This window comes from Musca domestica, unplaced genomic scaffold (genome assembly GCF_030504385.1).
Source record: "Musca domestica strain aabys unplaced genomic scaffold, Musca_domestica.polishedcontigs.V.1.1 1, whole genome shotgun sequence".
Classification (NCBI taxonomy): Eukaryota; Metazoa; Arthropoda; class Insecta; order Diptera; family Muscidae; genus Musca; species Musca domestica.
In genome coordinates, this window is record NW_026712114.1 from 32,018,579 (window position 1) to 32,032,770 (window position 14,192).

The 14,192-nt window shown below is 38.3% G+C and overlaps 3 protein-coding genes across 3 annotated transcripts in view; 2 read left to right on the forward strand and 1 right to left on the reverse strand.

Annotated features, from left to right (window-relative positions):
* Window positions 1–14,192, forward strand: part of LOC101900656 (mucin-5AC) — a 275,856-nt gene that overhangs the window by 49,020 nt on the left and 212,644 nt on the right. The window lies entirely within an intron of this gene.
* On the reverse strand, window positions 2,396–4,465 carry LOC131800541 (neprilysin-4-like). The gene has a single exon (XM_059123596.1). It carries the CDS (start codon window positions 4,463–4,465, stop codon window positions 2,396–2,398), a length of 2,070 nt encoding a protein of 689 aa, XP_058979579.1.
* Window positions 12,069–14,117, forward strand: LOC131803077 (neprilysin-4-like). Its single transcript, XM_059124178.1, has one exon. The coding sequence runs from the start codon at window positions 12,069–12,071 to the stop codon at window positions 14,115–14,117; it is 2,049 nt and encodes a 682-aa protein (XP_058980161.1).

Consider the following 14,192-nt stretch of genomic DNA (forward strand, 5'->3'; position numbering starts at 1 on the left):
AGCGACGTCGACAGCGTAGTCAACGTGCCTGTGGTGGTGCATAAGCAAGCGGTCAAGCGGCAGAGCAGCAACAACTGACTGTGTTGTTGTTAGAAAAAAATAAAGAAGTAAATGCAAGCTCTCACAACAACGGAACGGACTACCAAATCGATTTTTTTTTCTTTTCGTTTGGTTCTTGGGTTACCGATGCCAAAAGAAGAAGTATTGTTTTTGTTAATGCAGATATGCAGTGAAACAATGAGTGCCTTGCAATGAGAGTCTAACAATAAAAAATAGGAATAGGTTGGTTAGCGACTGATCGAAACGAAGTAGAACACCACTATGTAATAAACACTAGTTAATCAGCCAATGCATGTATGAAAAAATAAAAAAAAAGTAATAGATGTTGCGGAGAGTAGGGTGACGGACGGACGGCCAGCAAATAAATATTTATTGCAACAATTTCCGAAAAGGCACTCGCGACTTTTGGTTTTCGTTTTTTATTATTAATATTTTTTTTTTTCGCTCACTTTAAGAAAATGATTTCACGTACCTGTATGTTTATGTGATGATCGATGAAGATGATGTTGTTGTTTATGGTGTGTATGATGTGATGTGGACTGTATGTGGATGCGGGGGGATGATTTTCCGTGCTTTACGCCTGAGAAAAAGGGAAAAGGACTGGTAAGAGATCCGGCTCGATTGGATCAAATGTTTCTCTCCGTATGAGACGCTGATGTTCTCTCAGGCATACAAACCGTGACCGTCTTTTCTATGCGGTTAGCTCCGTAGCTAGCAAGAGATACACTATGAATGCCAAGTCGCAATGCATCGAGGTGGCTGGAAGCACCGATGCTTCCAGGAAATCTCTAACAGCAACACGGGCTGAGAGAGTACCCAGAGAGAGTTGTAGAGAAATGACTTGGAAAAGCTGCCTACGGTCCGAGCTGTGCGAACGTAGGCCCCAAGGAGAGTTGTAGGGAAAATCTTCAGACTAGGAAGGCTTTCTCCCTACGGTCCGAGCACAGCGAACGTAGGCTCCAAGGGGAAGTTGTAGGCAACCTTTTAGCCCAAGAATGCATCTCTCTACGGTCCGTACTAAGCGAACGTAGGCTCTCTGGATCGTTTGGCAATTTGCAATTCTAACTTAAACATTATATTATATTATATTATATTATATTATATTATATTATATTATATTATATTATATTATATTATATTATATTATATTATATTATATTATATTATATTATATTATATTATATTATATTATATTATATTATATTATATTATATTATATTATATTATATTATATTATATTATATTATATTATATTATATTATATTATATTATATTATATTATATTATATTATATTATATTATATTATATTATATTATATTATATTATATTATATTATATTATATTATATTATATTATATTATATTATATTATATTATATTATATTATATTATATTATATTATATTACTGTCGACATCTACGTAACGGTCAGAATTGATCTGTTCGTCTATTTGTGATTTTGCCGGGATTAAAAATATTCGCGGTTTAATTGAAAATTTGTTTATTTAACCCAAATGTTATGGTCTATTTCACCCACCAAATATTACCCGATGAAAATCAAAATTGGGAGACTTCTGCCCAACTCTCAATTCTAGCCCCATGCTAACTTCCGCGTCGATTGGTCTATAATGCGACCTGTAGAGCAACTGCAAAATCAGGAATTTTTTTCAGTTTTTGGTCCATTCAACCCCTAAATATTATGCGATCATCCCACTTTTCTGGTTAATGATCGTTGAATAGTGTTTCAAATGATTTTCAGGGACTTTCTGGCCAAAAATCTTGAATTTTTAAAAATATTTTGTAAAACTTTCTACCCAAGATTCGTGGATTGTATTCTACAAAACTACCTGGTCAAGGTTCGTCGATATAAATAAAAAATATATGTTTGAAAATTTTGTGGCGTTTTAGTTGAGTTTTTTTCAAAGCATTTTTCTAGGATTCGTGAATTTAAGAAATATTTTCAGGAGTTCCTTTGGGTTCCCTTTGTCAATAAATTGCTTAGAATGTTATTTTAAATTGAATTCTGAATTCTTCCTAATTTTTTTTTTGGACTTTACAATTTTTATATTAAAGTTTTGAAATTATTTCAAAAATGTTATTTTATTTTTTTTTTTTTAATTTTATTAATATTTCATTTGTTAATATACTTTTCTTTCTTAAATTTTAATTGATAACTTAAATATTTCTTAAATTATTGTTTCAATATAAAACAAATTGTAAATCTTAAATATAATTCGGAACTAACGTAACTATTGTCTACATAACAAAATCAACATTGGCCTCAAAACAAACTTTTTTAATTTGCCATCTCTTCTTCCATTACATAACCTGTCATCTCAATAAATCTCACACTTCTGCACTGGATTCATGCCACTGCCCTTGGGACATTGGAATTCCTCGGCAAACCCATCAAAATTCGACAGTGGTCCTATGACTCTGAACCTATCTGGTACATGATTATCCACTGATGCTAAATATTTACGGAATGCTGGCGTGATATCGTTACACCACAGCTGGGCATAACTGATGAAGAACAGCTTACGATCTGAATAGTTGACGGGAGGCATTGATTCGTTGACACCACGGGGGTTGGTGGCCAAAGCTTTTTCCAGCCATTTAACATAGGCAGCGAAGGCCAAACGGACACCACCATTATCGGCAATGTTCTCACCCTGAGCCGGCATATCGGGTAAATGTTGACCATGGAAAATGTATCGCTGATATTGGGCATTGAAACATTGGGAGCGGGCATTGAAATCACGGCTGGATTCTGGATCCCACCATTCCAGGCTGTTGCCCTGGGCATCATGATGCCGGCCATGGACATCGAGACCATGCATGAGTTCGTGCGACAGGAGAGCTCCCAGTATGCCAAAGTTAAAGGCATTGGCAAAGGAGGCCGACCAGGCATAGTTGGGTTGGAGTATGGAAACTGGAACCTTGACGGCATTTTCGATGAGTACATTAACCGGAGTGGTGGCAATGCGTTCACTCAGATCCAAGGGCTGGGGTGGCAGGTATATTGCATTACGTTTCTGTTGCGTTCCCAAGGCAAACAGCGATTGAAGATTTTCCACAAAATCATGGGCGTTCACCTGGAAGGGCCTGAAGACCGTTTCAAAATCATAATTTTTATACGAGACAATTTCCATTTTCATGGCCTTGATTTTTTCCACAGCATAACTGCGGGTGTCGGCCCGAATCCAGGCATATTGGTGAGGCGATTTCAGGGCCTCTATGAAGGTGGCCTTTATGTCCTGCCACATGGCATTCACCCCCCGTTCCGTGTCATCCATGTTGTATTTGCGATAAAGCATGTTGTCAAAATTCTTGGAAAAATAGGTTTTCATTTGCCTTAGACACATGTCCTGTAGCTGGGGTTGGGTTTGGGGAATGACCAGCATAAATTTCTCAATTAGATGGTAGAATACGTAGTTGGCCACCACACGTTTGGGTGTCTGCTGCAGAGTTCTAATCATGTTCTTAATGTAGTCTGGACTCCAATATACCTTGAAATCGGGCAGGGTTCCCAGTGATTCTTCTACCAATTTATTGATATTCAAATAGGGATAGGTTATTTGTTGGATCTCATCCATGGTGTTGAGGGTGTAGAGATCGGCCAGTTTGTTGATTTTCTTGGAGTCAGCCATGCCCCTGGCGAGGTTAGTTTCCAGCTGGACCATTTCGGTGGCAACCTGACGACCCACATTGACATCGAGGCCCAGGAAGATGTACAGCTTGTTGGCAATACTGTTGATGTAGTTTTTGACAAAGCCCGCATTGGCGGGGTTGAGGTAAATATCTCTGGATTCCAGGGCCAGTTGTTGTTCACTCAGATATATACGATTCTTGGTATTATCGGCAAAGTCTACACTGATCTCGGCCCCCGTAATGGTAATGATACCATACTTATGGGCAATGGCTGCAATAGTCGCCTGCCAATCGAAGGTCTGCTCCTGCCAATAGTCTCCCGCCATGGCTGGCATTTGACCAAATTCAGACATAATTTCCACCAATCTTGCCGTATAGGAACTCTTGAAATTCGGCAGATTCATGCATGATTTGTAGAAATTTTTCACCTTTTTATCGACGTTGGTGTCGTGTGGATCATTGGTGTTCATCAGAAGCAGAATTTTTTGATCCCTTTCCTCACGGAGACTATGAAATAGCCCCGTAGCCGATTTCCTCTTGGCCGCCGCTGAGTTATAGGTATTCCAGTTGCCACAAGCAAATTCATAAAAATCATCACAGGGATTAACTTGCTGATTCATATAGCGATAGATTTCCAGGCCCTTGTTCAGGCGATTTTGATCTCCCAAGGTTTGGGTGGCCGTCAAAATTCCCCGGACCGCATTCAACAGAATGTAGAAGAATAAACCCCAACACATCAGATTGTAGGTAATCATATTGCGGTAGTGTGTACACTTTCTTGGATCTTCCCGCCTCAACTGAGGTTTTTCCACAACAGCTGAGGTTATTTAAAGGATGTCCATCCATTAATTTTATTTTCGCAATTGAATTTTATCAATACTTCTCCAAATTCTACTTTTCATCAATGAATGAAAGATGAGTTTCAATACCGGCGCAAAAAAACAATGCAAAACTGGTAACGTAAATTTGTGTTTGGATTATTACGAATTATTATTTACAAAGTACTTTGACCCTCGAGCAATTTAAATTGGGGTACAAAAATCGATCGATTGCAGCTCCGCACACAATTTGTCAATGAATCACTCTGCCAAACCTTTCCTCTTTAGCGTATTTCGATTTTCTTATTTTTCACTTTAAAACCCAAACCCACGTCTCCATGCCAAAGTCTCCCTGGCCTTGATTCAAATCTGTCACTTATTTGTTTTAATTTTCCTTGCATGAGACCAAAACTTGTTCTCTGCCAGGCACGCTTTGGGCGCTCATTGAACCCCAAAGCTGGAGAAAGAAAAAAGTTCAATGGATCTCAAAATTATTGCAACACATTTTTGCTTAAACTCCTCCCCGCCTCCATCTGTTATGACATTTTATTTTATTCCACCCGGTTCATTGAATTCGATTTTGAAAATAAGAAACGTAATTTGTTTCGCATTCACAGAATTATTGCGAAATATCGATCAGCAAAAGATGGGCGAAGAAAGGAAGTTCATTTGTTTTGACCGATCAATTATCTTTTAAGTGCGGGAGAGAGCGAGAGATCATTGGCCTGAAATGTAAACAAATGTACATTAAAGGAGAATGACTTGTTCTTTGGATAAACAAAAGGGCGGAAGGAATTTGAGGAATTTGGAAAAGCGGATTATCAGTTACAGTCAGTGGCAGGCTTACAAAAGGATTATTTTGATTTATTAGCAAAGAATGTGCTCATTAACAAAATATGTCTAAAAAATAAAATAAAAAAATAAATAAAAATAAAAATTTTCTACATACATCTGGGATCTATAGCTTTATCTGAACCGATTTTAATCAAAATTGGGGGCACTTGATTTTAGGACAAATTAAGTCGTAATTGCCAAAATTAAGTTCAATTGCGGTGATATTAGCCATTTGGTGCACAAAAAAGTTGAAATTGGATTAAGACATATATGGGAGCTATATCGAAATCTGAACCGATCTTGACAAAATTTTAAACATTCATTTCTGAGCTGCATTTGAACGATACGAATTTCGCTTGCTTCTAGACTGTATTCGGTCAGATGTGTCAAAATTCAGGTCGTTTAGATTAATATAGTCCATTTGGTGCACAATTAACACGAAATCGGTTGAAGATATATACTGGGTTTTTTGGGTGCCGAAGGCTTTAATACCCCCTCCAGAATATTTTCGCGATAATATTCGGCAGTTATTCTGATGCCACGGTCGATTAGTACGAGCGGAGAGTAGCCATCGGCTGTTATGGCAGCCCACACCATCACCATGACCGGTGCTTGAGTTCTGGTGACCAACCAAAGGTGCACATTTTCAGCTGACCTCTTTGGCAAGTAAACACGATCATTTTGTTTGTTTACAAACTGTTGGACAAGGAATGTTTTCTCATCGGAGAAAACGAAATTCAGCAGTACACCACTTTCGGCCAAGCAAACCAACTCCTTAGCTCTTTTGAGTTTTTTTTTTTCTATTGGTGTGTAAGTTCTTGCACTTTTTGCAATTTCGATGGCTTTACCCCGAGTTCATTTTTCAATATTTGCCGAATGGAATATTGCAATATGTTAAGCTCACGAGCCATTTTTCGGCCACTGCGACTCGGGTTTCGATCAAGTCGCTTCTTTACTTTTCGAACCATTTCTGCTGATGTTGCTGTTTTCTTCCGTTCACTTCCTTGACGTCAGGCTACTCTACCAGTATCACGGTCCTATCGAGAAATCTAACTGTCAAGTTTCATCTAATTTGTTTTGAAATTGTGGTAGAAACGTTAAAAATACCGAAAATCGGACCTGGATCGAACATTTTTTGCAAGGAGGGAACAGACCTACCAAATACTCCAAATGTTAAGTTTCAGCAAATCTTCAACTAAATCGATTAAAAAGATGGACAAGACCCACGATATATATGATTCTATAAATGGGCGCTGGTCTGAAACATTGACATTTACTGTGAAGAGGTGTTCTACGTCTTGAGAAACCAAGTTGAAGAAAAATCGATTGAAAAATATTGACAAGATCCTCGAAATTAATAAAATCAGGGGGATATTCTTATGATGGCTATGCCCGATGCTAGACCTAGAGTCATAATGAATAATCTCTTCCTTTTGAAACTTTTCCCATTTTTAATTTAGACAATTTATTGCTTTTTCAGAATTCACTGTAAATTTTCAGTGCATCCTTACACTGTCCATAAGTGAGTCCGGGTTTTAGAAAATTACAAGCGGACTCAGTCAAAATTGTTTTAGGGACTTTATATATTTTGAGTTACATATCGCAACATTTACATATCTAAATAAATGCCTTGTTCGACTCAAATTTATTAAGGAACCTGGGGTATAAAGTCTTAATTTTGATAAAATGAAATGTAATGATAATAATACCCTATCTGCTCACAAGGCTGAGCTGTAAGCATTAAGATATTCGAAGTTTGGATTGTCGAAAATAATACTGAGCAACAAAATTTAATATTTTCATTAATAATGGCGAAATTTCACTAGATTATAAAAGTAGAGCCAAACAAGTAAAATAGAAGATATGTTCGGCCGGGCCGAACTTTTAATACCCTCCACCATTTCGAAGGAAGCAGAAAATTTAAAAAAAAGAAATCCGAAAACTACCACTTAATGAAAACCGTTATATGCGGACTATACGAAGACGTGAACCTGTATACGAAATTTTTTGTCATAGGCTGTAGTGTCCATTACGAACTTCGAATTTGTTACCAATACGGTGAATAATGTTGCTTAAATCATCAAAATACCGAATATCGGGAAGTATCGTTATATGGGGGCTTTATGAAGATTTGGAACTGCATATAAAAATTGTTGTCATAGGCTATAGTACCCATTAGGAACTTCCACTTTGAAACGACTCCGGTGAATAATGTTGCTGAAATCATCTAAATACCGAATATCGGGAGGTACCGTTATATGGCGGATATACGAGGTCTTGGACCTGCATACAAAAATATTTGTCATAGGCTGTAGTACCCGGTAAATACTGTCGCTTAATCATGAAAATACCGAATTTGGGAGGTACCTTTATATGGGGGCTATACGAAAGCGTGGACCGACATGGTCCATTTGCGAACATAACATGCCTACTGGTAAACTATGCATGTATGCAAAATTTTAGCGTGATTACAACGGACAGACGGACATCGTTAGATCGTCTTAGAATTTTACGCTGATCCAGAACATATATACAGGGTTGCCCATATTCGACGGACCCATCTGGCAACGCCATAACTGTTGACAGAGATGTTATATCCCTTAATGACATACCGCGTTTGAAGCGTCAGTCCAAGCAGAATTTTACCATGAACCAATACACGCCACGCGAGTGCTCTGAAATAGTTGAAATTTACAAGAAGTCAATTGTGAAAACTCAACGTGCTTTTAAAACATTAAAAAATGTGAGAAGTGCGCCAGTGTTGAGAGGTCCCCAAGAACATCCCAAAAACGCCGTTCTCAGCGGTTGGGCATGGCTCGGTCCACTTTACAACGGATTATTCGCATTGATTTGCATTTGTTCCCGTACAAAGTTCAATTGACGCGAAGAATGTTGCCTGCGGACAAGCCTCGTCAATTGGAATGGGACCAATGGTGGTGGAGGGTATAAAAAAAAGAAGAGACGTGTATCGGTGTTTTGAAGTGTTTACATCGAATAGCAACCGTAATAGAAAGGCAAGCAAAGGGGGCCTTGTTTCGTAAATTTTGGATTAACATTCCTAAAAATCCGTGCATTTTGGGTATATTGTAGACATATTGGGCAATATTGTAGACAAAAATACGAGAAACAGAAAATTCTAACCCTCAAGGGAATCAAAAAGTGGTATTTTTGGTCCCTTTAAAAAATAGGGTTAAAAACTTCCTTTAAACGAGATCGTAGCGTGTCAAAATATCCTACAAAATTATTTGTCCTAAAAAATTTTACTACAGGCTCCGGAAGACGTCAAAAGCTCAAATCTTACAAAAAAAGCTTAAATCTTAACTCCATACTTTATGTGAGCTTATGCAAAAAAAAAAAATCCAACAAAACATTATTTTAGAAGGATGACGCCAAAGACAAAATATTCTCCATCAAATTTTACTATAAGTCTCCCACGTCTATCTCCCCTTTAAATGGAGTTTTTAAACATTATTTTAAAATTTTGTTGGCATGTTTTTGAGTAATAGTATCCTTTGCCAAAATAGTGTTCGCATTGTTGCCACAAATATTGCGAACGACATACCTAAAATGTAGGGATTTCTATTTTTTAGTTGAATTTAAAGGGCAGTTCAATGCCTAAAGTTCTTACTTAAAATTGTGTATGTTTTATCATAACTTATTTATTTATCTTTTATTTTTTCTATCTCTTTTCAGGTAAATTTCAACATTTTTATATCCTGCACATAACTTAATTGTGATGACCTGTAAGTTTATTTTTATATGAAGTCATATATACAAGGTGAGATTAAAAAATTGCAGCCAACTTCAGGCTGCTGTTATTTCTAAGCCACTCGTCCGACAGCTGCTAAAATTATTCCACTGACAGCTCATTATATTGTTTACAAGCGTACAAAAGCATTTTGGTGAGAATTTTCCAGAAAAAAGTTATTCGTGATGGAATTCAAGCGTGATAGTGTGATTTTTTATATTTGACTAGAAAACCACAAGTGGCTATCGTTAGAGCACTTCAGCATTTAAATGTGAATAAATCTTTCGTGTCTCGTACCATCGCTCGTTACCGTGATACTGGTAGCGTAGCCCGACGCCAAGGAAGTGGATGGAGAAAAAACAGCAACATCAGCAGAAATGGTTCGAAAATTAAAGAAGCGACATGATCGAAACCCGCTTCGCAGTGGCCGAAAAATGGCTCGTGAGCTGAATATATCGCATTATTCCTTTTGGCAATTATTAGCTCGGGGTAAAGCCTTGAAATTCCAAATACCAAGAAGAGCAAGAGCTAAAGAGTTGATCGTGTTTACTTGCCAAATAAGTCAGCTGAAAATGTGTACCTTCGGTTGGCCACCAGAACTCAAGCGCTGGCCATGGAAATGGTGTGGGCCGCCATAACTGCCGATAGTCGCTTTCCACTCGTATTTATCGACCCTGGCATCATCAGAATAAATGGCGAATATTATCGCGAAAATATTCTGGAGGGTATATTTGGACATTTTGGCCGCATTTCCATGAGATGCCTTTGATATATTTCCCAGAATATCGTTGTTATGGAGTGCATATTACGGCTGTGGGTAACAAATATGACAAATCGGATGAACAGTATATATGGGAGCTATAGCTATATCTGAACCGATCTTCGCCAAATTTGACATACTAGCTTCTAGACTCAATTCGGTCGTAAGTGCCAAATTTCATCCAATTTGGGCAAATATTAGACGTTTGGTGCACAATCTAAGGTAAATCGGACGAAGTTATATATGGGAGCTATATCCAAATCTGAACCGATCTCGATAAAATTTAGCAAAGGTATTTCTGATCTGCATTTGATATATTTCCCCAAATATTATTGTTACAGAGTGCATATTACGGCTGCGGAGGACAAAAATAACAAATCGGATGAACAATATATATGGGAGCTATAGCTATATCTGAACCGATTTCGATCAAATTTGGCATACTTATTTTCAGTCCTAATTTGGTTGTATGTGCAAAATTTCATACTATTCGGGCTGATATTACACGTTTGGTGCACAATAAAAGGCAAATCGGACGAAGATATATATAGGAGCTATATCTAAATTTTTACCGATTATCTCCAATTTCAATAGGGTTCGTCCTTGGGCCAAACAAATGTTGTTTGCAAAGTTTCATCTCAATCGGATAATAATTGCGACCTGCATTTTGTTCACAAGAATAAATGGATAGACGGACAGACAGACGGACTGACATGCATAAATCAACTCAGAAAGTGATTCTATGGAGATCATCAAAAGGAACTATGGGTCTATCTCGTTTCCTTTTGCCTGTTACAAACAAATGCACAAAGACATAATACCCTGACCACCTTGTGGTGTAGGGTATAAAAATGTAAAATTTTTGGTTCTGGGTAATGGGTTCTACATCCTATAGTGCAAATGTACCGATATTATGAGGATTTAAGCCACATATTTTAACGGTTTCATCCACTTTTTATACACTCCACTATACATAGTACGGAGGGTATATTAAGTTCGTCATTACATTTGCAACTCATCGAAATAATCATTTTAGACAAAGTGTATATATTCTTGATCAGCGTCAAATTCTAAGACGATTTAGCCCTGACTGTCCGTCTGTTGTAATCACGCTAGAGTCTAAACGAATAAAGATAGGAAGCTAAAATTTTGCACAGATCAGTCTTTTGTGTGCAGGGAGGTCAAGTTCAAAGATGGGCTATATCGGTCCACGATATCGTATAGCTCCCATACAATGGTACGCCCCAGTATTTTGAGGATTTTAGCTACATTTTCCAATGGATTTGTCTGAAGAAAAAAAAACATACAAGGAGCGAAATCATGTGACGTACATATTCATGGTAGAAGAATTCAGGTCAAACAGATTTTGGAATTGAAAATGAATAGTGAAACATTCATTATTCCGGAATAATAAGAAATGTAATAAATCCGATAATAACAGGTCCATAATCTAAGGCGTTTTCCAATTAATGCCAGTGGCCTAATCAAGCCATTTTTCTTCAAAAAATGAGCTAGGAGTGTGCGTTATTGGGCCATGTTAACGAATATTTGAATTGAAGAGAAGGATATTGACAACATTTGATTTCAGCAGGACGGCACTACGTGCCATACAGTCGAAACTACACTCAATTTTCAAACAAAAAAAATTTAAAAAAATTTATTGTGTTGACTGATTATTCACTTCCCATTTCAATATTCTGACCTTAAAATGGGATTAAAACAATAAATCAACATCTAACCGTTATGATTCTAAATTTAGGAGGATAAAAAAGGCATTCAAAAGAATTAAATTTGAGAAAATTTGCATGCCGCTGTACAAATGTGGTCTGGGGGGTCAATAATTCAAACATTTTCAGGGCATTGTAATACGGTATTCAGAATTTGCATTAATACATGTGTGCATGCACACTTCCATAACTCTCTCTTTTTTGAAAAATATAAAATAAAACAAAATTAAATGCAAATTAGAGATTTTGACAGAATGTACTTATTTTTTGTTTTTGTTTTAAATTTAATTACTCCAAACAATTGTTGTTGTTTTTATGGGTCGTGCTGGATGATGCTGTCGCTAAATGGAAATGTTGTTGTTAAATGAAATTTGAAAGCAACTTCCGAATTCAGTTGAGAAAATTTCTTCAGATTGTGCGGTCAGGATTTTCTCCGGTCCACAAGCGAAAAAAAGTAAATTACTGTGCACAATGTGGGGTATTGGAATTTTGGCGGTAATTTTGTGGCCCGTGGTGGTGTTGTCTGCCAGCGTGGATTTATTTGCGGGCATTGGCAGCCGTTTGCAAAAAGGCTCTGAAATGTTGAAATACATGAATATGTCAGTGGATCCCTGCGAGGATTTTTATGAATTCACCTGTGGCAATTGGAATCGTTATCACTCAGCAGCATCGGGAGATACCACAACGACAGGTCTGCTGGAGAATTTACAAAAGTCGTTGAGTGAAAAGTTAATGGAAATTTTGGTCACCCCCGAACGGGAGGACACCAAGGTGGATCGTAAGGTAAAGGACTTCTATAGATCCTGTTTGAATTTGGGGGCCTTGAAAAATGATTACGCTCACAAACTGCGGGAATTAATTGGAGAGTTTGGTCAAATGCCGGCCTTAGCAGGTGCAGCATGGCAAGAGGAGCGATTTGATTGGCTGGAGGTTGTGGCCAAGATTGCCTACAAATATGGCATAGGCATCCTCACACCGGCTGAGGTAAGCGGAGATCTGGTGGATGATCGTCAAAATCGTTTGTATTTGAGAACGGCTGAATTGTCACTGGGTAGTCGTAATGTTTATTTGGACAAGGGCAGTTCGCAACTCTTACAAGGCATAACAATTGTGGTCTACTCACGGCTCTCGGATTTCCTAGACATGGAGGTGGAATTGGCCAAGAGGACGGCAAAGGAAATTATTGATTTCGAAATTGCCTTGGCGCGGGGCATTGATGACATCAACAGTGTCAGTGATTACAGGGAAGTGATTGCCTTGGATACCATAGACGCCTTGGAGCAAAAATATGCCGGTCAGTTGGATATCAAGAAATTAATGTATCTCTCCTTTGGCACCCTGCCCAATCTTAGGGTGTATTCAAATCCAAAATATATCAAACATCTGATAGAGCTAATGCGCACCACGCCCCGCCGAATAGTGGCCAATTATATTTTCTATAATCTCATCAAAAAGTTTCTTGTGGAGGTACCCAAGACGGAGACAAAACTGCAGAAGAACTGCCTGAAGGGCATGAAACCGCATTTCTTTAAAATATTCGACAACATAATCTATCGCCGTTTTATGTCGCGGGAAATCGAGCAGGGCATTCATAGCATGTGGGAGGAAATTAAGCACACCTTCAAACTAACTCTGGCCTCGGATAAGTATCAATGGATCGATGCAGTGACCCGGCTCTATGCCATCGAAAAGGTCAAGGCCATGAAAATGGATATTGTCTCGTACAAGAACTACGATTTCCAAGCGGCATTTGGTGATCTGAATGTCAATGATCATGATTATGTGGAAAATCTAAAATCTCTGCACGCCCTGGCCTCCAAACGCCACCGTGAGTCGATAACAAAACCTCCCAAACCCCTCGAACTGGGCGAAGAGCTTTCCATCTCACCGGCTAATGTTCTAAATGAGAACATGGTCAAGGTACCCGTGTCCATGCTGCAACCCTATCAGGTATGGTCCACCCAGTTCCCAAATGCCTTTAACTATGCCGTCTTGGGGGCTCTGCTCTCCCACGAACTCATTCATGGCTTCGATGATGCCGGCCGCGGCTATGACATCAACGGCAAACCCTTGCAATGGTGGGATCTACTCTCTTCGATCTACTTCAAGGAACGCTCACAATGTTTCAACGAACAATACCATGGCTATGTTTTCCAGAATCGCCGTCTCCCCTACATGTCACAAGATGAAAACATTGCCGACAATGGTGGGGTACGTCTGGCCTATAATGCCTATTTGAATTGGTATCGTGAGGCGGAGCAAAAGAATCCTCAACAAATTTCCGAAACAATGCCGGGTCTTAATTTTAGCGATAAGAAGCTGTTCTTCGTCAGCTATGGCCAGTTGTGGTGTGGGGATATTAATCCGCTGATACGTCAATTCCAAGAATCCACAGATGCCCATGTTCCAGACAAGTTTCGTGTCATTGGTCCCCTTTCGAATTTCGATGAGTTTTCCAAGGTATTCGAGTGTCGGCCGGGTAGCGGCATGAATCCCATAAAGAAATGTGAAATTTATTGATTTAAAAATAATTTTTTTAAGTGCCATTGTTTTTTGTTGATTTAGTTGTTTATTTAATTTTAAGGACTTCATTTA